At 35.9% G+C, this 25,648-nt stretch overlaps 2 protein-coding genes across 6 annotated transcripts in view; one reads left to right on the top strand and one right to left on the bottom strand.

The window, feature by feature from the left end:
- The window catches only part of ANGPT2 (angiopoietin 2), a 44,915-nt gene extending 24,592 nt beyond the window's left edge, over positions 1 to 20,323 (bottom strand). For all 4 annotated transcript variants that reach the window (XM_084283865.1, XM_084283866.1, XM_084283867.1 and 1 more), the window contains exon 1: positions 19,483 to 20,323. In XM_084283865.1, the coding sequence (XP_084139991.1) occupies positions 19,483 to 19,767 (285 nt within the window). In that variant the 5' untranslated portion in view covers positions 19,768 to 20,323. The remainder of the gene's footprint in view (positions 1 to 19,482) is intronic.
- MCPH1 (microcephalin 1) overlaps positions 1 to 25,648 on the top strand; it is a gene marked incomplete at both ends in the record, with an annotated part of 127,216 nt that overhangs the window by 70,980 nt on the left and 30,588 nt on the right. The gene's annotated exons all lie outside the window — the stretch shown is intronic.

Raw genomic sequence — 25,648 nt, 5'->3', positions numbered from 1 at the left:
GAAGAAAGACTGATCAACATTTTTGATTTTTTCCACTGCATTAAAAATAACAAAATATCTCAGAAAGTAATTGTGGATGTTAAACCTCATTCTCCAAGGTTTGCTACAGATGGTGGTCAAAATGAGATATCTGCAAATATCTGCAAACAGGATTGCAGAATTGCATGGCTTCTTTGAAAATGTTATCACTGAGTTATTCCAAAACCTACTACTAGAAAAAGAGTTAATTCTGGGCTTAAAGGTAAGGTAAACATTTTAAGGTAGGCTTAGGCAATTCCCCACAGCTGTAAGGTTGTTCTGATTACAGTACACAAAAACTGTGATTACAGTTTAAGGCATCTGGTGGTTCTGGTTGCCAGATTTTTATACCCCTTATAATTGTGCTTGCAACCTTAGAAAGCAGTTTTGTTTAGATAAACAGATCTGCAGTTTCGTAATTTATCTTACCTGAATATCTTTAAGTATAAGCTTAACTCTGAACATCTAAACTTTGTGTCATTCGCTCTTTTTTTCAAATAATATATCATTCATGTGATGCATTCTAAGTTGTTGAAGTATTCTCTTGACTCCAATTTAAGAGTTTGTCTTCAAATCTATTTTTCAACTGAAAAATGATAATTTAATGATAATTTAGGATAATGATAATGATAATTTAGGAAATATGGTATTAGTGCTTACTAATATGAAATATGAACAGGAAAAGGGATTTATTTTAAAATTTATGGCCAGTTTCATGATCTGGTTCATTTATCCTAATTTAGAGCAAGATGAAGCATCAAAATGATATGGATCTATTAAGTGGCTTTGTAGCTTCTTGTGTTTTTTCCCCCCTAAAAATCCTACAAAGCATACCTGCATAAACTCCTCTGTTCTTTTCTTTGTATTCAATAATCCTCTTCCACTTCTGTGCATTCTCTTCTTGTACATATCATAAAAATATTTTTTCCTGACCTGAATAAAGATATGCACTCATCTCTCTTGGTTTATAATCCACTCCCTTTGTGCCATAAAATGTGAAACTGTAGAAAATAAGAATTCTTAACAGCTACATTTCTTTTGCTTTTTGTTCATTCTGTGTGTAGTTTTTGGTTGTTTGTTTTTGTGTGTTTGCTTGCTTTAGAGGCAGGTGCTTACTTTCATCTTCTAAGATGAATACAAGAGTTACTTTCATCCAAAATGCCTATCCTCTTCCCCTGATCTTAGTGAGAGCAAAACATTTGCATACTTTTATATAAAGGTGTATTCCCTTGAAAGTGGGTACAAGACTATTTTGATACGGGCTCTGGTTAAGGTAGTTGACTGAATTTCACCAATATTAAGGATTTGCAGCCATCTGGAAGAGTGAATTTTTTTGTGCTCACTTCTTTGCAGAGTGTTCTCCATCAGCTCCTGCCAAGCAATCTCCTTTATTTATAAGCATTGTTGCACACTCAGAATTTCTGAGCGGGGAGAATAGCTGGGGTCATTTACAAGAAGGAAGGGGACAGGAATGAAGTGCTCCAGTTCCCGTCCAAGAGTTCAGTAGCTTGGTATTTTGGTTTGTGCAGCAAAATATTGTCTGTCTTCTCAATATTTTGCTCCAATTCTAAAGATGCAACAGGGTTTATTTGTCAGATTTCTTCTTTGTTACATGACTACTTTGGGGAAGATAAATTTTAATCTTGTTAATTCAACAAAAAGCTTGAATATAAGACTTTGGTCTTAATATATGTTAACCTTCATTACATGATGATTATTTTGGACAAAATAATTGTCAAAACCTAATAGCTGACTCTTAATGAAGCATCTTCAGAAATTCAAAGAATCTTCTCAGAAGAAAAGTGTAGAGGAGAGAGACAGAAATATAGCTTAGTGCCTAATTTGAAAGGAGAAATAGGTGACATGGGTTTTGGGCCCCTCACTTCAAGAAAGACATCAAGGTGCTGGAGCATGTCCAGAGAAGGGCTACAAAGCTGTTGAAGGGCCTGGAAATATGAGGAGTTGCTGAAGGAACTGCAGTTGTTTGGACTGGAGAAGAGGAGGCGCAGGAGAGACCTTATTGCTCTCTACAACTACCTGAAAGGAAGGTGTGAAGAGTCTGGGGTCAGCCTCTTCTCACAGGTTAACAGCGATAAGACTAGAGGGAGTGGCTTCAAGTCATGGCAGGGGAGGTTTAGGTTAGAAATGAGGAGACATTTCTTCTCAGAAAGAGTAGCCAGGCATTGGAACGGGTTGCCCAGGGAGGTGGTAGAGTCAGTGTCCCTGGGGGTGTTTAAGGTAAGGTTGAAACTGGTGCTTAGGGACATGGTTTAGTGGGTGATAGTGGTGGTAGGGGTTGGATCAGATGATCTTGGAGGTCTTTTCCAACCTTTATGACTTTGCGATTTTATTATCTCCAGAATGCAGTAATTATGGAGAATGCAGTATTGTAATGTGTAAAGGCACAATGGGCAGAGTGTGTGTAAATTTTCCACCTTCATTGGTGTTGTGATAATGTTATGTTGATTTTGGTGTGGGGAATTCTTTTTTTGATGTAAATGAAACTTGTGAAGATTGTGTGATGGGCATATATTTGTGTAATTCCTAGCATTTCAGTGATTGCTCATGGGAATTTTTCATGAAAAATTATATTTTGCTTAAATTGTATGAAATGAAAGCACAGAGAGAAGAAGACACGTTTTTCCAAATGTGCTTAAACAGCAAAAACAGGTAGGTAAGTCTAAAAAAAAAAAAATAGTAACATAGTTATTGTGATGCATTTTTAAAAAGACAAAATTCTCTAAGGATTTCAATTTCAGATTGTCATGTTTAGCAAAGTTGCCAAAAGATGTGTTGGAGCCCATTCCAAAACATTACTTTTATAACCAAGATTGTCTATTTTTTTCCTTAAATCAAGCTTTAAATTGGCAAGAAAGAAAAGACAACATGTAGGGTATGTGTTAAGAGCACTTTGTTTTCAAACTATTGGCAGAGATGTTATAAATTGTTTGTGACAGCAACAGTTTGCCACTTCTTATTTAAATGAAGAGCCTTCCTCGTTTCTGTTGTATAGTTTGTGTCCATGTTACAGAATGATTTTTCAAAGAATCAGCAAATTATTTGTACATTTTGTAGACACTTTAACTTACCCCTTTTTCATTTAAAGTTTTAAAGGAGGTCTTGCTTTTGCTCTTTTCTGCCAAATGGTTACTCTACACTAATTAAGCTCTCATGTTCCTGGTAGAAATTACATAGCTATATGAGTACATACTTCCCTTCTTTGCCAAATGCTACCCTGTATAAACAGTACAAATAATGCTGGCTGCTAGTTTCATTTTATAGAATTTGTCAGTTATTGGAGCAAACAGTCTTTCCAAAGAAAGTTTGGTGATTTCTTTTTAGTATTTATAATCTGATTCTGTCAACTGTAACATTAATTTTCAGAAAGAATGGTAATATTAATCATGACTTTCTATGTAATGCTGTGTCCTGTGGAAGAAGTAGGTAGATGGCTGGGGCAGCATTATCCTTTTCATCCATCCCTAAAATCATTAGAAACTATCAAGATATCTTTTCCTTGAATCAAATATAGATTACTAGACTAAGTATTTTACTACTTCCAGGGACTTATCTGTAAGTCTGAGAAAATTCCCAAAGTACATTTTTAGGCTTTCTTAAAGCCTGTCTACTGAAATGCAAAGATAATATTTATTTTTATAATAAAGCATCCTTTCTAATACTATACCTGCTAGGAGAAATAGCAAAGAGGTCAAATTTATCTGTAGTCATACCTCTATAGTCCTGTATTTAAATCAGGAAATTTATTGCATGAAAAATGTCATTAGCCTCATAAACTCAGCAACTGCTTTGTGTGGTACATGAAGCTCAGCTGCATTTGGTAGAGTTCATTCTATCTAACAGCTGATGGCTGGCCAAATGGAGAGGTCATATGCTTCCATGCCCCCCAACCACATGTTCCTGCTCTCTTTCTTGAAGTGTCTCTCACATATGTCACTGGACTTTTGACTAAGCCCAGATGCACTAACCTAAGGGGAAGAAAAAATAAATAAATAAATAAAAAATAAAAGGTGGGGAAGGAGTGGACCATCAATTACAGCAAGGCATTTTTAAAATGTGCATCAAAGCTACAGTGTTTGACATATATTCACTTGTCAAAAGCTTGTTAAGTTGCTCTTACATCTAAATATGTCTTGTGTTTCCACAACATACTTTGTGAATTTAGACCAGAGGAACTTAATTGGCCCTTCCAATACCTGTAGTCACCACGCTGAGATTTTGGGCCCTAAGGTATTTAGTCTACAAACAAAAGTGAACAAGATGGAAAATGAACTTAAGGCAGCCATTTCTGTTCTAATGACAGGGCAAAATAAGGAAAATGATGATAAGTCTCCTCAGTTCTTTTTCTGAATATTTGTTCAAAGTATAGAGGATACCTTCCTACTTTTCATACTCCAGATGTCATGAGTCACATTTAACCCATCCATACTTTGTCTTAGTTGCCTGCTCTTCTTTCAGAGTGGCAGCGTTCTTTGGATTCTGGCCGTGTCTGGTTTCCTCATAAGTGATCTGAAGCAGAATTTAGCCCATAATTTGAAACATTTTTTTTCAGACTCTAAATATGCAACTGTCATTTTGTAGAAGCTCATCCATGTATACTTAAATTTCTGAATAGCAGATAAATTTCTGTATATAAAGACAAAATGCAAGTCTTTTGTCAAAGACTTTTCAACAGACTTCATTTTCAATAAAAATATTAAATATACAAATTGCTTATTTATAGTATAGTTGAAGTTTACACACTAGAGAAGGTGTACTTGGGATAAGATTCTTTGGATAGGATCTTTTTGGATCCTGTTGAACGTGGATAACAGTGAAATGTAAGGTAGACTCTCTAGAGAGAAGAAAACAGTATAATTAAATGTAAACACAGCAGCTTCATCGCAGCAGTTCACAGAGGCAAGAAGAAGCTGTTAGACATATATATGCCTCACATGCTGCTTAATGTGCACATATGTAATGAATGGAGTGGGGTTCTCCATGTATGTGTATATATATCTTTCCATATCATTGCAATGTATTGGTGTTATGAAGACAGAATGCTATTAAAATTCCAATTCTGCAGATAGTTTTTTTCTCTTTTAGCTTTTCATACTTGTTCATACTAGGCTACCAAAACTGCTTAAAGTTAGGGGAAAATAAATAAATAAATAAATAAATAAATAAAGGAAGAATAACTATCCCTTCCAAGATTAATTTATCTTGGCGGACCTAAGGGAAAAAATTTTAAAAGTCATTGCATCAACCCCCATCAACCAGATCTTCAGTTATTTTAAATTAGCTTCTATCAAAATCATATATTTTCCTATGTCTTCTGAAAGTCAGTAATCAGTTTCAGAAGCCTGTAACTTTTAGAAGAAAATAGTGCACTGCAGAAGTGATTATGTCTGGAAAAGAGACATTTAAATTGCTTTTTCTTTCCCCTAGGACAGGAAGTCCCTATGGACTATGTGCTGTTTCTCAAGAGAGGGAAAAAAAATCTTTTGGGAATGTATATGGGAATGCTTGAGATGTCTCTACGGTATTAGCTTTTTACACGCTTCATCAAGCATGTCTGCCTGTCCAGACCTCCAGCTAAGATTTTTCTCTTATCTCATTTTCCTGTCAGCAAACAAAAGGTGAAAGTAACATCATAAATGAATACTAGCTGAAAGTGAGCTGTGATTTATTAGAAAATATTGAAGTTAATATTGTGTAATAAAATACTGAAGGTTTAAATACTAACTCTTAGAATAGTAAATAAAGAATTTGAAGTAAATTATATGCAGAAGATGATTCAGTTAATGCCATTTATGGAGTAATTTAAAGCTTACTAACTTATTCTCATGTCTAATTACATCTCAATTAGAGTAAGATGATTTTCTAGCAGAAGGAAAAAATCCCTGCCTTCACTGGGAATAATCTACTTGAATAAAAAATAAAAATTTCATTAATATTGCTTGAAAATAAATGCATAATAAATGTACAAATATTTATAAAGAATTACTTTCATCGTGTGCTCTTGACTCAAAGTATTTTGTTCCTAACATTGGCATCATCATACTTTCTATGTATTTTGAACTAACTACAAAAGTTACAGTTAAAGCTATAGCACAGAAAAAAAGCAAAACAGGGAAAGGGAAGAGGCTTTGAGATCTGAAACTAACCCAAAGGCAAACTTACAGATGAGCTCCCATGGTTCCAGCCTCTGAGCTTGTTTTGTATATACATGTATATCGCTCTACTGCTCACCTAACTGAACATAATGTATTTTTGGGTGGCTTGTCACTTGGAGGGCAATATAAGTTCTTCATACTACATGTGATGCATTACACCTTACATGGCACACAGATGTTCATTTTTAAGAGATGTAAATAAAATGCAAATGAAAAATATTCTTGTGTTTTCAAAAATATTGTTAGTAGAAACTACATGTCCATCTTCACAAATCTTTTAATAGTCTGAGTTTCTGTATGGGCAGGGAAATCATTTTAAGTAAGATTTAACAACTGTATTTTCAGACCTGAAATCAATTATTTGGTGATTAACCATTCTCATTAAGAGTTGCAGATATTCATTAAGGCAGTAATCTAATATTACAAATTGCTGTGTTCAAGATTACAGCGAAGTGGTATTTCTCTTAGAAATCAGGGAAGGAATTCATAAAGTTCCCATTAGTCTAAAAATAAAGAATAAATAAATAAATAGTCTGAGTCATGAATGGCATTTTGCCGAAGTTCAGTAGCACTGAAGCCAGGAAGACAAAAAGCCAGTGATGCTTCTGCCATTCACTGAAATGAATATAAATATTCCTCGTTATGTGTAACAAGCCACAAACCTTCAGAAACAGGATTCCTTATTTATGAACAGCTTAAGAAATATTGCCAATCCTTAATTTTTTGAAATACTAAGTTATAGCATTGAGCTATAATTTCACAGATTGGATATTCAAACATTTTAGAGACAAGCCTACATGCTTTTAGTCACATTTTGTACTTTCATGCTACCATCAGTGAACCGGGACTTTTTCAGACTCATATAAAAATGAAATTCTGCTGTAAAAGCACATTTGAATAAACACAGGTGCTATCCCAGGTCTAAAGTAATCCTTTCTCATTTGAGGATTTTCCTCCATTCCATTGAGCTACAGGCAGCTGAAATAAAATTACTGTCAAATATGCTGTTGGGGGTACTTATGATATTTTTAAATACGTAGCCTTATATACTTTATATTTTTTTAGTCAATTTTTACCTGGCATAAACTTTTCATTAAATATTTTTTAAATATTTTTTCTCTCAATTTATGATTTCAAGCTTGTTATAAATTCTTCTTTCTATAGGACAGCCTATTTTACAGAACACTTCATGAAATCTATGATTTGCAACGGCAAATAATAGTGCAATTTTCTGAAGAAACAATGAAGCATGGTCCTCTTTTTCAAAGTATGCTATCAGGGAAGTGAAAGAGTGCTAGGCATTCACAGCTCATTCTCAGCATTGCTTTCTAGGGAAGCAGTCATCTTGCATTCCACTTCCAACCAGAAGGAAGAATGATTCGGAGTTCAAGGATCAAACTAGTTAGGAAGCTGTGGAACACAATTAGTCCCTTTTGTAAGCTATAAAACTGGGTGTCTCCTGTTTCCAAGCTGTGTTCACAGAGCATCTTTCAGCATGAAAAATCATTAGTGTATTTTTTTTTTTAAACTTCACAGATAAAGGAAACTGAAAGTATTTTAAGCAGTTCTTAAACTTTGCACCATACTGGTTCCAAATATAGTTTAAGTCTTTTAGAAGACTTTTTAAAGAAGAAGAAGCCTCAATGATGATACTACTAAGAGAGAATTGGTCATCTGAGCTGAAGACATGCCAATGTCTTGGAATGTTCAAGACTCTGAGGCAGCACACAGATCAGCTGCTGATTTCAGTTTGGGAGGATATAATTTCTCTACTAAGATATCACAAACTGATTTTTCTGTACATTTCCAAAAAGAAAAATTTCCTCTCACATGCTGTAGTTCTTTTTGTAAGCCATGCTGCATCTTTATCTCCATTATTTCCATCTCTGATAACTAGATAGACAAGGGAAGGTGATGTGTCTGACAAATTTGCCAAATTTCATCACCAGTCTGGAAATACCTTGCTTGGCAGACCGGAGCTGCCAAAGAGCCTCCCTGAGGTTTCTAAAACAGGGGAAATGGGACCCAAAATGGACTTGACTGACTACAGAAAACACTAAGTTCTGCCTTAAGTAAAGGAAGCTCAGGTGTTCATCTCTGCTTAGTAGAAAAACTGAACATCTTGGTATGTTCTCATCAAATGGTAATTGTTTATTTCCCATTGTTGTTCTGTTAGCACAGTTAAAAGTCTTAAAAGCAAAGCTTCTGAGGAATTCCATGCTTGAAAGATAAAACAGGAAGCTGTGTTAAGAGTGGACAAGCACAAATATTTGGAAATAAGATCAGCACATATAGGCAGCATACTGCAGAAACAAAACGTGACACAAATGCTTGAGAAAAAATATTTTAAATTATGTAATCCTTTTTTTTTTTCCTCAATAACTAGGCTTATCTATCCAAAAGCAGGCAGTTTAGTTTATTGGAACAGCACCAAGAAGAAAAGCCTCTCCATCCATTGCTTCCAAAACTTCCTCTTTATCTCTGGTGTCCCACAGAGCACTCAATTAGTGATGGAAAGTCACCTCTTGAGCTGAGTTCCAGTCAGTGCTCCTGAAAGCCTAAAGCCAGACAGCTGCATCTTGGTGCCTTTCTATGAAGACCAGAAACAGGAGCCAGATCCTCTCAAAACAAACAAAGCTATTGGTATTGATTATAATAGAAGAGGAGGAACTCTCAGCAAAAATGGCTGAGAACCAAAGCTATGCACTTAGGATGGGTATTTTAGGAGAGGAAGCTGTCTGTCAAGATCTGATCGGATGGTCCACTCCGATGGTCCACTTTTAAATGCACTTTCGAGAGATTCTCTTAGATGCAAGACTCTACTACGAAGATAAGTAACCAGATCTAGCAACAGAAAAAGTACAAGGCTGTTGACACTGCATGCCGCCAGCAATAAATAAATAAATAAACAAACAAACAAAAGAGGTCTGTCTTAATACTCAGGAGATTATGCATGTAGGTTAGGGTCAAAAAGAAAATTCAACAACTAAAGAGTCCAAAACTGAGCCAAAAGAGTCCAGAACTGAGAGCAAGGAACATAGCAAAAAGGGAACTCAAACTGGACAGCCAGGAAGAAGATGAATGGTCTTAAAGAAGGCAAAAAGAGAAGAAGAAAAAAAAAAAAAAAGGAACTTAAAAATGGATTTGTCAGGTGGGTTGTGAAAGAAAGCTAAGACTTCAAAAAGACAACGAGCTGTAAAAGAGGGTTGGAAGACTGATCTTGAAGCTGGCTGAGGGCAGGAATTGTCTTATGAGCAATTTAAACAACATGGTGAAGTTGTAAGGAAACATACTGAGGAAAATGGTGAGGGTGAAGGACTTGACTGGAGAAGCATGAAGCATTTTGCCTTCTGAGACAAATGAATTTATAGATACCTGAAATGAAATCTCAGTTTCACTAAGTCAGTGGTAACTTTTCTACTTGCCTAGAGTAGAGTTTAGGATTTTTTATGCTGTCCTCACAACCTTTTTAAGATAATGAAACTTGCCATAACGAAGAAGGAGATCTCATGACATGGATACGTTTTCTCTAGATACAAATCAAGGCCAGATTGGGTGGGCCTTTGAGCAACAAGGTCTATTGGGAGGTGTCCCTGCCCATGCATGGCAGAGGGGTTGGAACTGGATGATCTTAAACGTCCCTTCCAGTCCAAGCCATTATATAATTCTATGAAATCAAACTTGAAAGTGTCAGAATATATATATATATATATATATATATATGAGGTTATTACTAAATTATATTTAAACATTCTCTATAGCTAGTAAACAGCAGTTTAACTGTTTGTCCTATATTGCCAGAATCCTTTTTTGTATGTGATAAGCTTTCAGCAGGGGTCAGATTGTTTATATTTGTTGCAGTTTATAGCCCTTCTAAGGGTTAGGTTACTAGTCTTGGGGTTTACCCTCTTGTTACTTGTACTTTGCTTCATCATGTCAGAGTATTTTTCACAAAACATTCCCAATATGGCTCCAGTAGCAGTCACATCAGTTTGGGTCTTGTTTGATTGACTAATTTATATATATATATATATATATATATATATATATATATATATATATAACATTTACTATTGCTTTATAGGTAATCATTATATGAGACAGAAAGCCTAGCATCAGGATGGAAGTTTGACATTAAGTGAAAAATGAAAGAATAATTATTATGGTCAAAGTTCAGACCTCATCCAAGGAAGCTTCATTTTTTTTAAGTCAGTTCCTTAAAACCATAAAAATGTAAGATTTTGTCTGGTTTCACTCATTCACTTAAGCTGTCTTTTGCCTACTTCATCCACTTTAGAGTTATATTAAGAAAATGAAACTTGCTGTTCCTTTGAACATTTGAATTACCCTGTTTAAAGAAAGGCTTTCTGAGAAGAAAAGCAAAACCATGGAAACTTTTTTCCACTACATATTCACAAGAAAATTTCCATTAATATTGAACTGGTTGAATGGATAGGTTATCTGTTAATGCAGTATAAAAGTATGTTAAGTATCTCAGCCATAGTTACATATATTTCAGTCTTGATCTGCAGCTTTTGTGATATTGGATTTTTGACTTTTTCACGACTGAAATAGATTGTCAGTTGATGGCCAATAGAAGCAAAAAAATAGGCTATTACTTCTTGACTGGTTGGGACATTCTCTTTAAGGAGCTGCTTTATATTTCCCTTTGAAACTGGATTTGAAGTAGGATCTTGTAGGTAGTTTACACCTTGCAAATGGACAATGGGAATTAAAACTGTTTCTGAAATAAAAACAAGTATACACAACAAAGTTGATGTCAAACAAAAGGACCTAAAGGAAGTACATGAAGTATCTTGGTATGATCCATACAAGTTCTTCAGAGGGAGACAAAACTAAAATGTTTTTTTAGGTGGCAGCTATAAAAATTAAAACTCTCAGCTTACTCATATGCCTCAGGGTAAGACTGTATATACATCAGGTCATATGATGAAAGTAGTGCCTCCGGTACACTGACATCACCTAACACCTATGGGGACTGGGGAGCTGCTGGTGGGGTAAGGGCTGTCACTATTGCCCAGGAAATGGCCTTTCCACTGAGCTGGGTGTCTCCCCATTCCTACACCCTGACAGAATGGAACAAAAGAGGTTTTGTTTCCAGGATCACAGGTGTCAGGTGCAGGCCTGAATCAAAAAGAAAGCATAGTGATGAAGCTGATATAGTATACTAGAGATTTAAAGTTCCTAATATATTCCTACAGGTACATTTTTTCTTTAGCCAAATATGAGAACCTTAGTTTTTCTTCCCATCAAAAAGTCCTATTAGATGGCGTATAGATCAAACATTTGCCTAGTGTGTTTTCATGAATTTTAGACAATTTTTTCAAAAAGCATACAAAATATTGTTTCTGAAATAGCTCAAATGATGTCAGTTGTGTAACTGATTATGCTGTCCCACAACAGAATTGTCTAACATGTTACTTCTGAAAATGATGAATTATATATTATCATGTATGTTTTGATGTTTTGAACACCTTTTGAAATGCATGTAACCATTTTTAGTACCTCAGAAGTTACAACATCAATAGGTACTACAGAGTCTAAAATGTAATGCATCTTCAAGAATTTCAGTTCCTAACATTGAGACAGTTGTGATCTATCCAGGAAAATCCTTTTTTTTTCCTTTTTTCTTTTTATTTTTATTTTCCCCTCCTGGAAACTTAAATAATAAAATATTATAGCTAGCTGTTCAACAAAATTGTTAAGGCCTCGTCTGTTTTACCACAAGACATTGATTTTAATCACTGACCAGCATCGAAAGTTGATATGTTGTTCCCCCGATAGCAAAAGTACACTATACAGTTTTCATCTTTTATGCTCTGACATGCTGCTGGAGTCCTGAATACAAATACAAAGCTGAAAAGATTATTTTACCCTACAGTATTAAAAAGATATTGAGCAAAGGTAAGGCAGTATATGCTGCTGGGGTTTAATAGGAGACAGATAGATAGACTGCAAAGAAAGTTAATGGCATGTAAGAACTGTGAAGTATTCACTCATTTAGAAAGGAAAATGGTTCTCTCCTTACAGCTTCTGTGAATAATGTTATTCTGTGAATGACACTAGATTTTCATACTTTTACTAACAGAGAGAGGAGTTAATGGAGAGAAGGTTGTGTAATCTGTCACCTTCTCTTTTTTAGCAGCAAGACCTTGTTGTGACCTCAGTTGGCTCTTGGAAGATTATTAGATAAAGTGATAAAGCTTGGTATGGGCAGTGTAAAGACACTAGAAAAGTTCCTGTAGTTCCTCTCTCTCCTTCCAGACTAAGCCACAAACTGGTGGAAGTTGGAATGAGAACAGACAGCTATCTCCCAATCATGCAAATTGCAGGATACATTTGCTGAGCTTTGTAAATAGCATCTTAATTTTAGGGTTAACCTGTTGTACAGACAGATGAAAACTAATAAGATTTTCAGTAATTATTTGGCCTGGAAAATGTAGTAAGCATTTAAAAAAAAAAAAAAAAAAAAAAGTCATTTAAAGAATAGTAATGTATAATTTCCTAGGAAGCTTGAAAACTGACACAGTGAGTGTTTGCAGAACTATTTAGGTGTTGGATTTTTTTATACAAAATATGGATCTGGATTTTGTAACTTGAAGAATTCTTTAACATTTCCTCTGTGCTCGGTTTGCCTGGAATAGACTTAGATTCACCAAACAGTATCTGAGTTGTTCCTAGAGAATAAATATGATTCTTTTTTCCTCTACCCCATTTCCTAGAGATTCATCTGTCAAAGGAAATGAAATGATCACAGTATTTCCAGTTGTAAAGTGCTTTTTCAGGTTTTGTGTGTATGTGAGGTTATTTGGTTTAATTTGTTCCACTGTGGAATGTGTCATATCTCTAAGGCATTTCTGGGTATTAAATTACTGTGCCATACCTTTTTTCTTTTTTTTTTTTTCTTTTTTTCTTTTTTCCAGATGCTCAGCCCTGTGAAATTATCTGATCTTTTCTATTATTTTTTCACCTGTAATTAATATTTAGTTACTCTGAGAAATTCAAATATGACAGAAAAAACAAAAAACAAAAAACAAAACTGTGCTTATTTCTAAAGGTTCTTATTCAGTCCCATAGGAACTCTCATTTTCTTGAAGATTATAAACATATTTATAGTTTACTGACAATTTTTTTTCTCAGTAGTTTAGCTCTTATTTCTGCTGAGAGATTTACTAGGTTGCATTTGGACTGCCAACATATTTTCTCTGTGTGACATCCTTGTTTCATATACTAGTACAGGCATGAAATATTTTTTTGTTCAAGACCCATCTTCTCGCATTTTCCCTACGTGCTTAAGAAAATCTGAAGTTTGTATCCTTAAGATTCCCATCAGTAATTCTCTTACTAGATGCCAGAACACTTTTTTTTTTTTTTTTTTTTTTTTTTTCTTTCTGAATTGCAGCTTGTATCTTTTGTTCCATTCTGTCAGGATGTGGGAAGAGGGAGATACCAAACTCCAAGGAAAGGCTGTCAGTCCAGATTCAACTCTTGTTCCTAAGCTGTTTTAACAAATGGCATACATAATGTTTATCTATATATTTTGTACCATATTTGTAGCATAATCCATGCTTCTACTTTCCACTTATTGTCTCTTGATTCTGGGGTTTACAAACTTTAGCGACAGCGTTGCATGCCAGGATGAGAGCTATGCAGCATGCTAGCTTTTGCAACTTCTTTAGCAATGCTGGTAAATCTTCCACTTTTCCACTCCGCTTTCTCTTCCAGGCTGAAAAGACAGACTGAACTTACTCTAGAGAGCTGATTATGATGATGTCATTATCATAAACTAATGATGCCTATCATTTGAGACATCTGACAAAACTCTGGGTTTGCTAAGCTCCAGAGAAGGATCAGGGAGTGACACCTTTCTCATTGCAGATCCTAATCTAAGGTCTGAGATCTTTTAAATCAGTTAGCAGCACTTTGCATGTCTAGCCCTATAACGGTATTGCGGCAGAGTCTTTGCCCCCCATTCTGGCTTTCAGCTGGAGCTGTGTAAAATCCCATGAAGCAATAGATGCAAGAGGGGGTTCTTGCATTAAAGTGCATAAAAGGTTGTTAAATAACTAGTGATTTACTGAGTTACCTTGGTTTACTGTCAAAAGTATTGTAAATAGACTAATGTAAAATGTGGTATGCAAATACTGTAGTATGAAAAGGACACTCCACTACAGCCATTGAAAACTTCATATTTGGAAGGTTAGAAATGGTTATCTGTGCCTGTTAGGCAAAATTCAATGTATTCTAAGGAACATATATGTGATAGTTTGTTTCTTCTGATTAGGAATCAAAGAAATGGTATCAGTTGTTTTCCTTGGCAGATTACAGGAGAAGCATGTTATTGAATTAATTCATAATCAACAACAAATAAGGTGCAGTAACAAGATGACTGTCTGTAAAAATAAAAATAAAATTAAATAATAATAAAAAAAAAAAAACATTCAGGAATTCAGTCTCTCAGCAAAAGTTTCTAAGATGTTCTAACAACTATGCTGTGATGCGTTGCAGTATATTTATGCTAAATGGGTAGGAAAACACAAAGGACTGGAAACTGTCAACTCAAGCATCTCCAGGCTAATTTCCTATATGTGCACCTGAAGGAACAGAAAATAAATTATTTTTTTTAAAAAAGAGTATTTATTGTTAATAATTAATGGAGAAAGTCTCCCAGTTTGCTGTTTGGACCTTGGACCAGTCAAGGATGATAATTTTGTGATCATATTAATAACAAACAGAGCATTTGAAAATATATTTTGAATGCTAGTAAGAGACTGGTTCAGTAAAACAGGCATCTGTCTACCATATTTTTTCCTGATCACATCTTGGAGATGATGAGCTCTCAAATTCAATTTTATCTTGTAGGTGTGTACAAGAAAATCTATTGCTCTTCTTTTTTGGTTTTGTACTGTTTCATACCTGTTCCATCAACTTGGAATTTGTGGAATGTTAGAAATATTATTTACAACAATTTTAAGCACATGCAAAAGTATCATTTGGAGTCTTTTTACAAGAATTTACCTATCGGAGATATAAAAATAAACTGCAGAGTCAAAAAATCTAAACTAGCTTGGAAACTTTATCCAATAACATGTATTAATCTCAAAGTAAAACAGTATTTTCTTTTTGGTCATGCCAGTACTCTTTTGCTTCGCAGATACATAGTTGATAGACAGAAACAAGCACTTTTCACATTTAAGTGAAAACAGATGCATTACTTAAGAAAGGAATGCAGCCCTTGATTCAGAGTCAGAATCATCTCTTGCGTATTTCAAAATCCAGCGCTGTACAATGTATTTGTCCTTGTCCACTGCATGCAGATGTTTCTGGATGGTGCATGTCAGAATATTTTTTCATATTTGAGATATGAACTTCTGTACCTTAATGCTTTAAGCCACCACTGTATACTGTATTATAATAATTATAACCATTTGTTGGTACTTATTCATAAAGTATTATGCATATCCACTCCCATACATCTTAAAACATCTGAATTTGTTTCCTCTAGAAAAGAAACATTTTTCAAAATGACAAAGGGTTTTTAGCTTCCAGGATAAGGAAAAACAAATCTCAGTTCAGAGATGCTACATCTCTATCAGCAAAGTGTTCCCCTCCTAGTCTGCTGGGATGGTTCAAGGTGAAGTTCTGACTTTAGGTTTAATGTTGACTCCTGACTTTCATTTTCTAGTCTTTTGACCTGCTGATAAACTAAAAAATAAATTACCCTATATGCCATACACTATCAACAATTTGTTCATAAATTCTTTTCAATTTTTTCTAACGGGAAAGACAAAACATGACCCATTTCTGTTACACTATTGCTTTGGACAGAGTCCTACCTCCTGTAGTCTAAGGTAGGATCTAGTTTATGTACTAAGAAGTAAATTTAAGTCAGCGTTCAGTTATTTCAATGGCCAAATATCTGGAAAAAAAAAAAAATGGAGTTCCTGCAGTAGAGTTGCTATGATCCAAATGGTAGCATTACCATTAATTTAGATAGAGATATTTTTAATTGTGGACCTTATGAAAATCACGTCTTCTAGAAAACCTAGTGCTTTTTTATATAAAGAAATTCTCAAGGATAACACTCAACATGTATAACTACATTTAAAAGTTCCAGTCTTGTATCGTATCTGTATACCAACCTCCTACCCTCTCAAATTAACTGAAAATCTTATTAACGAGAGGCTTATTCTCCCTGCCTATACACACCCTTTAAGAAATACATATCTTACACGTCTGCACAAATTGATCCCAAAGTAACAAATGTCAAAGAAGAAAGTTCATTTCAGGTTTTTTATTGCACAGTTGATCTAGAGTTTTGGCCTTTGCTCTGCAGCATCGCTTACTGGCTTACTGCTAAACACTGGATTAGGTGGAACAGTGGTTTGTTCTAATATGTCATCCGAATGCTTAAACGTAATCTCCTTTTGAAAGACATTCCAATTTTGTGTATCATCTGTACAGTGTATCGTCTGTACAGTGATGGTGTAAGGCGTTAAAACTGTTTGGACAAAAAAAAAATGTGTTCATGAAGCAGCAACCAATTGAACTTGCAGTAATGACAGAACAAAGTCTTCTGCTCTGTATGCAGGACCAGAGCAGAAAAGAACCTGGCCCTGCTTAACAAATTTTCTTCCCATTGTGTTTGTCCATTAACCAGATAAAGCGCACACTTCCCATGCTGTTCCATTCATACAGCCTAGAGTTCATTCAGAAACATAATGTTTCCTTTAGTTGATGGATTAAAGGCAGGATGGGGGGAGGAGTGTAAAAATGTTTTGGGATGTGCAACACTTCAGGAACAACTTTTAAATATTAATTCACACTAAAATTGTGTCTTTTTCTTTTTTACAAAACTTCAAAAGAAAATAGGTACTGCTTCTTAAATAAGCAAAATTTTTTTTTTTTAAAGCAAGACGTAAAGCAGGTTTTGTGCAATTGCTGAGAAATTAGCATCAGGTTATTTTTAAAAACAATCTTATATTACACTTTCAGTATAGTACAAAAACTAAGTGAACAAATTTTTTTGGCAAACCTTGACAAATCTGGTGTTATATTTTGGTAAGTTGAAATATGAACCCAGGAATGTGTATTAGTGATCTTAAGGAATAAAAACCACAGCAAGTAAACTCAATAAGCAACTTTAAAGGTTATTGTTTGCTTTTCATCTTCACTTAGTAGACCAGGTGTCACTAGCAAAGCAAATCTGAGGAAAAGCTACTTTTGTTGGAGCCTCTTTGTGAACAAAACAGATGACATAAAGAGCAGGTGTTAAAATAGTGAAAAAGACAAACAGTAGTTATTTTACAGGATGTTTAGCTGTGGAATGGCTAGGAAAAAAAAAAAAATCAGACTATTTTAAAGCATCTTACTTGGAAATCTTTGCTCAAATAAAACCCTACTCTGTCTTTTAAAATAGAATCTGCCTTTTGATTCCCCCAAAGAATTGGTTGGATATACTTATCCTATGCCTCTTGTAGCTGACTTCCCAGAGGCTGACAGGAAAAAGCATAGTTTTTACTAAATAAGGATGCTGGAATTTGCTTACTACTTTCTGTTTACCTGATGTCACTTATGGTACTGTGTTTGCCTACTTAAGTGGCATTTAGCACTGAAGCGTTGTGTGTGATTTTACTATTTATGTTAGGAAATTGCTTACCAGCTGGGGAGATTAGGCTGTTTTACTTTGTGTGTTTTTCATCCTGCACTGCACATCTGTTAATGTTGGTCTTAACACTACAATAGTGAGCACTGTAAATTAATAAATAGATAGATAAGCCCATATGTGGAGGGAAGTTTTGCCTGAGAAATTAAAAAAAAAAAAAAAAAAAAAAAAAAAAAAACTACTGATCTTACTGTTCTGACATTTTACCCAACACTTAAAAATGTGGGTGTCTCCATTAAGCATCCTAAGCCCGCAAAGACAACTTTAACTGCCCACACTTCAGGCTTCAAGTGTGTGCATTTTTGATTTAAGCCTTAAGGTTCATTTTCAGGTAGATGAAAGCACTATTGTTTCTGCTTTGAAGTGTGGCTTCTGTTTCTCACGCAAATTCTCTAGCAGGTTTCTTTGATTCTATCATGCTAATTCTGTACCTCTGTAAATGATGGGAGAAGTGAACCCTAATGCAAAATGTTTTTGTAATGAAGCAACCTTAGAATCAAAAAGTGGCTACTCACTGCAGATAATTATGAATTCTCTCCATTTGCAACAAATATTTCATTCTTAAAGAAAAAAATGGCATCACTTGAACAATTGTTTCCAGTTCCTGTGTCAATTGCTCTGTTCAGTCCTCAAAATATTTACTGCTTAGAAGATAAGTATCTTGGTACAGGGCATGAATTTAGGATTATGAATTTATGATGCAATTAAACTATACTATTGCACCTTTTCAGGTACCAGTCAAATAAAGATTTGTTAAATCAAAATATATTGAATAGTATACCATTTAGGATCAAGTGAGTTCCTATAAAGATGTGAAATTGTGATCAGGTTTATTTTCTGGTAGCGTTAAGAATTTATGCAGTATGATTTTTTTCTGATGTTTCAGGTCTAATTATACACATGTTGCCTCTTTGGCAATCAATATTATTTTCCTTCAGTTACAATGGAGTGGCATTACAGGAAGCTATGTGGCATCCAAAACACCTTTTCCAGAATATTTTTTTTCCATGAATATTTTATACTTGAGTGGAAGTGTTACAGGATGAGAAGGATATCCGCCAATGAACTTTCTTGAAGTTCTGTCACTTCACCAGGCTAACTTCACTGCAAGCCAGACTTGCAGTCTTCACTTTGAATTACAACACTTTGTCAGTGTGGCTTACATATGCTAATTTCTGCATGCAAATTTTGAGATCAAGTTTCAAATATATATTTTTAAGACCCGCTTCAGATAAAGGCATGTTCTATATTGCTTAAATAGATATAAAATAGCCCCTGTCAGCTCATTATAAATTACTAGCTGGCTCTTTCATGTCACAATTTTCAGACGTGCTTGCTGTCTGACTGCCTATGTAATCACTATGTGTCCAAGCAATTCAAATGCAATGACAAACTTTAAAGCACAAACTCTGCAGAGCAGTGAAGTTATCTGTTCCTTGGTAGTCTGTAAAATTAAGTTCTCATACTTTGAAACAACTTGTGGATAGAAAAGCAATTCAGAAAGCTAGTTTAGATCATGTGTTTTGTGAACTTAAAAAAAAAAAAAAAAAAAAAAGATAATGAGATATTATAAACATAATTTTTAGGATAGAAATATTATCCTACCTTCATTAGCCACTGGGTGTTGTTTTCCATGATGTTTTCAAGTAGTTGCAGTCTTTGAACTGAATCATCATAGTCTAGAGGTGCGTCCCTCTGCACAGCATTAGAGACGTAAGAACTGGAAGATCGGCAGTTGTCTGTCTCAGGCAAGAGGAAGGTGTAGCTGCACGACCCGTGCTGAACCTGGTACTGCTTTTTGCCAATAGTCTCCGTGCTTTTACTGAAGGAGTTGTATCCCGAAGCTAGGAAAATGCTGCAGCTCCAAGTGAAGTAAACAGTCAGCTGCATTTTAATTCCTGTGGCCAGCCAGCAGATCCGCAGCGCCTTGGTGTGCTGACAGGAGCCCAGACCGAAGTTAACCTGTGCAGAAATTCAGTGCTCTGCTGCCATGTGTCGTCTGAACGAGGGCTGGACTTTCTGGCCGTCCCAGTCCCACGCCGTCCTCCCCCCAGTCGTGCCCTCAGCTGTCAGATGCAAAAAGGAAGAGCAGTCCCACCGTGGCTGCAAGCTCTGCCTTCCTTTCCCCCAAAAAAGCCTCAACGCTTCCTTCTGCTCAGCTTCGTCCTGATTTTACCGCTCGGTAAATGAATCAATCACTCTCCTTTCCTTATATGATAAGTTGATAAGGGAAGGCAGACATGTGGAGCGCTCCGCTCCTCCCTCCCGAACCGCTGTCTGCCGACGGGGGGGTCGCTCACCCCCGGAATAAAAGGCGAGCGCGCAGCCCAGCGTGGGATGTCGGAGAGCCCTTGGGGAGGAGCGGGTGTTACGGGACCCCCGCGCGTCCCCGCAGCAGCAGCAGCAGCAGCTCTCATTAAGAATTTCCTCGGCTGAGAAATCAGTTCCGATCGCCTCCAACTACGTTTGCAGAGCTTGTAAACTCTTTGCAGCGGTGATCATTCTTAAATGCTGTCAAAAATAACTAAAAAAAAAAAAAAAAAAAAAGTTCCTGTGCTTGTTTGTTCTTCTTAAAGGATTTTTTTTTTTTTTTTTTGATACACTGAACCAAGATGTAATTTAGCTTGTGGTTTATATGTTGTGTAATTACAGAGAAAGACACTCTCCTAGGCATGCAAAAGCAGGCTTGGGCACATCCTTGCAAAGGGAATAAGAGAGGGGTTTTAATTAAAAGTTTTCAGTCAAATGCAACCTCTGCACTGAATCTCTGACCTGAATAATCATTTATAATCATTTCAAGAACTAAATGTTTTCAAGCACTTTTTTTTTTTTCCTATATTAAACATCTAACTCTGAAAGTGATAACATTAACAAGAGCTGCAAATCAAAAGTCAGCTGGGACTGAAAAATGAACACCTTTACAGAGCAAGTGGAAGTCAGGCACTCCCCAGGACGTGGCATGGGTGAAGAGCAGTCATTCTGTCAGCTTTTGCTAGCCCCTTTCTAGGCCCTTGGAAGAGGGAAATAACTGGAAAAGGTGAGGGAAAATCTCATAAAGTAAATATTTGGCTGTATAAAAAGGCTGTAAAAAGGAGCTTCTCCTTCCTTCTCACTCCCAGTGATCTTGAAAAAGCAGAAAATTACTAACCAACTTCCCAAACCCTGGGAAAGAACTGATTTGACGGAAATTTTGGAGGAGTTCACTTTCTCTATTACAGAAAATGGCTTCTTGGAATAGGATATTGATTAATGAAGAGAAACTGCCTGAGAGTTCTGCTAGGTTTGGGCCTGGAAGCTGTAGATTTTTCATAATTAAAATAAACAAAGGGAATGTCACACTAGTCCAGCTAACACGGATTAGAGACCAAAATTGCTCTTATACAAGGAAAATCCCCATGTGCCTCATGATCTCTTAGGACAGACTTTCCTATACATGTTTGTTATGTTCTATTTAGTGTATGAATGTAGTGGTTTTTTTACTTTTTATATCATGAAATTTGTGTTCAGGGGTTGTCAAAAACTGTTGTAGTAGCTAAAATGTATTTGCTTACATTGTTGGAAGCTGCTGGGATTTCTTTACATAACATGTTGTTACCTCTGGAAAGGGAAATCTCTAAAACTCAATTCTGGAGAGTCCCAGGAAGGCTTGGCTTGGAGCTGGACTGTGACATTTGCAATTAATTTGTCACATTTGCTTCCTGTGAGGTGTTCATCTGCCATCCTTCATCCTTCCAGCCAGTGGAAATGGAAAGAGATGTTTGGAGTTCTTGACTATACCAGTCACTAACACCTTCCACAAAATGTAGATATTTGTAGGGTTTGGCATAAAAAGTAGACATTTCCCATCCATTCAACTTCCTGTTGCAATAGCAAAACACATTAATGCAACAGGTACCTGCATTGTTAAAGAAGATTCAAAACCTTTCTATATAGTCATTTCCACTTTTCAGTACATTGAAATTTTTGGAAGAATGTTTAATTCCTTGTGCATAGCAGTCTTTTGCACATTTAAAACCTTTTGCAGGTTGAGAAACCTGCTCTTATGCAATGAAGACAGATTTATGGATTAGTTTTATACAGTAGACTCCTTGAAACACTTGTAGGTATCTAGCCAGACATTCAAATTTGTTCTTGTCTTTAATTCCGATAGTTTTTATTATTTTTAAGTTAAATGAGAGTTTCCTGTTATGACTTGTGTTTAACTGTCCTTAAATTGGTCTGTTCCCTGCTTTCTTTTCTTCTCACAGCTAGCCAAAGGAATATGGGGTCTGTGCAAAAATAATGTTGAAAATAGGTATATTCCAGTCCTGAAAGCTGGATGAGGAAAATGAATGAATAAGGAGAACTGGAAGATAATCTGAATTTTTCTGCTTATATTTTCAAGGTGTTTTTAATCCCTTAGTGAGATATTAAAGGATAAAACAAGACTCACCAGTGTAGTCTCTTAGGAGTTTTCTTTTTAATTATTATGCCTCTATTCAAGGGACTGTACATATGAGAGACAAGATTTAAGGGATACTGAGAAACTGTTACACAGGATTTCCATGAGAAGCTTGATGAGATCAATAGTTTTTGAGTTGCTATGAAGTTTGCCATCCGTGTGTCGCGCTGGTGAGTCAGATCACCAGCCTAAGCTTGCAGCTCAGTTTTGCTGGGTTTTTGAGGAGAGACTGGCATGTCTCTAAAGGTTTGGTCTGGAGTTTGTTTTCCTTTAGGAAAGGCCAGTACATGACCCTGGGAGGCCCTTGAACAGTAATGGGGCCAGGAACAAAACTGAACTTGGAGGCTGCCTGCGAGGCTTGCTGTTATCTTGGACCTCCACTAGGGAGAACTGTGGTTGTATGAATACTGGAGAGAGAAATCAGTTTACCTTTTAAGTTTTTTGTTTTGTCTTGTTTTGAATGAATGAATGAGTGGCCAGTTGCTATGGCAGCTGTCAGCACGTCAGGGAAAAAGTATGGAAAGTGCAGGTATTCCTGCGTGAAATGCCAGCAAATGCCTGGTGGAAGACCCTTACCGGCACAGCAGGAATCGCCAGTTGTGCTGTGCTTCTCCTCCAGCTCTTTGAGTAACACCCTGAGGTACACTGTAGTGATGTTTTCCCCAATTTTTCCTTGACACTTCCTGGCTGCAGTGGCAATAGCTGAAATACAACCCCCAACATGCAAATATTCACACGCATAACCGAGGGAGGATTTTGCTATTTCCCCATCTGGGTCTGATGGACTCATACTGCTTTAATGAAGTGCTCTTTCCCACTGCCCAGGCAAGTTAGTGAGCATTCACCTTGCCAACAAAATAAATATACGTTCCTTTAACCCTTCACTACGGGATAGCGCTGTATTTGGTGGATCTTCTCGAACATTTGTTTGTGATCCTTCACCCTTTCCATCCCTTTGGGAACAGCTTTCCCAGCTGTGGAGGAGGAAGTGGTCTTCTTTGCCTCCCCAGGGACTCAAAGCCATGCAGAGTTCAGGGGGAAAGAAAGTAGTAATGGCTAAATTTAGAAAACTGGTGTGAAAAGTAAGGCAAGTTAAATACATTTTCGTCCTTGAATACTGAGGAGGAGGAAGGAAGATGCTTGAATACAGCCTTTTTGCAGAGCCTCAGAGGCATAATAACAAGTCTTCTTGCAGGGCAGGGCTTATTCCAGAAAAGCTGAATGACAGAGAAGATCTGTCTCCTGTCAATTATGAAAAGAAACATCTCATTCTTAGCCATGTCAAAGTAGGAAGGAATGTAAATTATTTGGCATGGCATCTTATATATGCCAGTACAAAATTCAGTAAAAAGTTTTAATTCAGACCAGTTGCTTCATCTCAGTATTTTTTTAAATGTTCATTGTTTTCTTCATCTTTTATTTGTACTGAAGATACGGAGTGGCATGTTTGCATTCATGATACATTTATTCTGCAAAATGAAATATTGATGCTTAATCTGGGATTTCCTGCTTGTGTTATAGCTGAGTGTATATAGTATTTGACATAAAATAGCAAATATTGGCTTGGTATATTTAAAGTACAAATTAGAGCTTTCCCCTTTTAGAAAGAAGATACTCACTCTACAGAACTCACCTTATAAGAAGTGATGAAGTGTATATTTTGTCAAAACTAAACATTTGGAGCGTTTTGCCAGATGTGTTTCAGGCAATTGCTTTTCCTGGGAAACAGCAAATTCCCTTACTCAGCCAACCCTGCTTTTATTCCATACAGCATATGACTAAGCTGCTTTGAGAGAGATGCCTGAATACCACTAACATTATCTTTCCAATTATCATTTTACTTACAGCTGCACAGCTTCTGTTTGACAGGCAAATGCAGAGATCTTGTGAGACCTCTGATAGAAAAGGAAGTTAAAAAAAATAAATAAAAATGGATGTAATATAAGAAAATGTTGATTTAGGCTATATCTGCAGACTTTGCCACCTAAAACATTTGAGGTGTTGATTTAGTAGATAAGCGAGTTCTCATTTCAGCACTTTTCATGTTTTAGCAAGAGAAAAAAATACATAACAAAATAGGTGCAAAATAAAGGCACAACAATGAGAACAAGCATTTTTTGGTGCTAGATTCTTATAGGGATATTTGAACTACATATATAACTGAAAATGCTGTAGTGTGAGAATGTAGAACTGCGAATTCAAATCTGAGATGAAAATAATTCTGAAACTTGGAATAACTTAATAAAGTATTTTATATATTCCTGGTATTTACATTCCTTACATTTTGACACTCAATATTAAGTCCCCACCTTTGGTTCCTGGTACTTTAATGTTAGTTTATGATAGTTCTGTTTGTTGGCTTCACAATATTTTCTTTCACTGGGAGTATTTTAACATAGTTCTCAGGAACAAATGTCAACAAGGACATGACTCGTGAACTTGTAACTTAAAAAACAGGGAACTGTATCTTGAACCCTACTAGATTTTCAGTCTGCTAAAAATCTTATCTGTTTTGAGATCTTAAACTCTTTGAATGAGACAAGTGCCAGATTATTATGTTTTCCATTAAGCCAAAACATATTGTTTTTAGCAAGGCCCATAATTCAGTTCTTTAGTACTTTTAAAAGTAACAGTAATATCTTACCGATCTTTTCTCCTCTTTCCACCACTTGCCTATTATTCTTTTTATTGCATCAGACCTTCTCCACTGGTCTCTCATTACTTGTTTAACAAAATTTCAGGATTCCACTCACTTTCTCAGCTGCTGATTATTTCTAATCATCCAGAACATCTGTTGTAACATCTTGTGAATTCATAGTCGTCTCTCTGTTCTGTCTCTGATGTTCTTCCATGTCTCCTTTGAGTGCCCTTCCTTACAAAGGGAGGTCATTTACCAAGTAATACTCGTATTGCGCTTTTTTTTTTTTTTTTTTTGAAGGGACAAGAGGTGAGTAATCTAATCCACTGAAAATTTCAGTTATCACTGTCTTGGTGACTCAGTCTGTTTCCATATGGCCTTGAAACATCCAATGCATTATTTCAGTAAATTATGTTTTTCCTAGATGCTACACTATTAGTTGAAGTGTGAATTGGCCAAAACTTGGATTTATATCTACCCTTGGAAATGCTTGCTTGCTAGCCCTGTATTCTCTTTTGCACTGCCAACACTCTTCAGTTTATTGAATCTATAATCTGCAAGTTATCTTTATATCTCTTTGTTACTTTGGTATTTTACTCTCTCCCTTTTTTGATTCTACACTTTCATAAATGTCTATAAAATTCTTATGCTGATCATCATCATCAACACATTGAATTTTTTAATATGTTCTG

This window comes from Netta rufina, assembly GCF_964035555.1.
Source record: "Netta rufina genome assembly, chromosome: 3".
NCBI lineage: Eukaryota > Metazoa > Chordata > Aves > Anseriformes > Anatidae > Netta > Netta rufina.
This window is presented reverse-complemented; position numbering and strand designations above follow the sequence as displayed.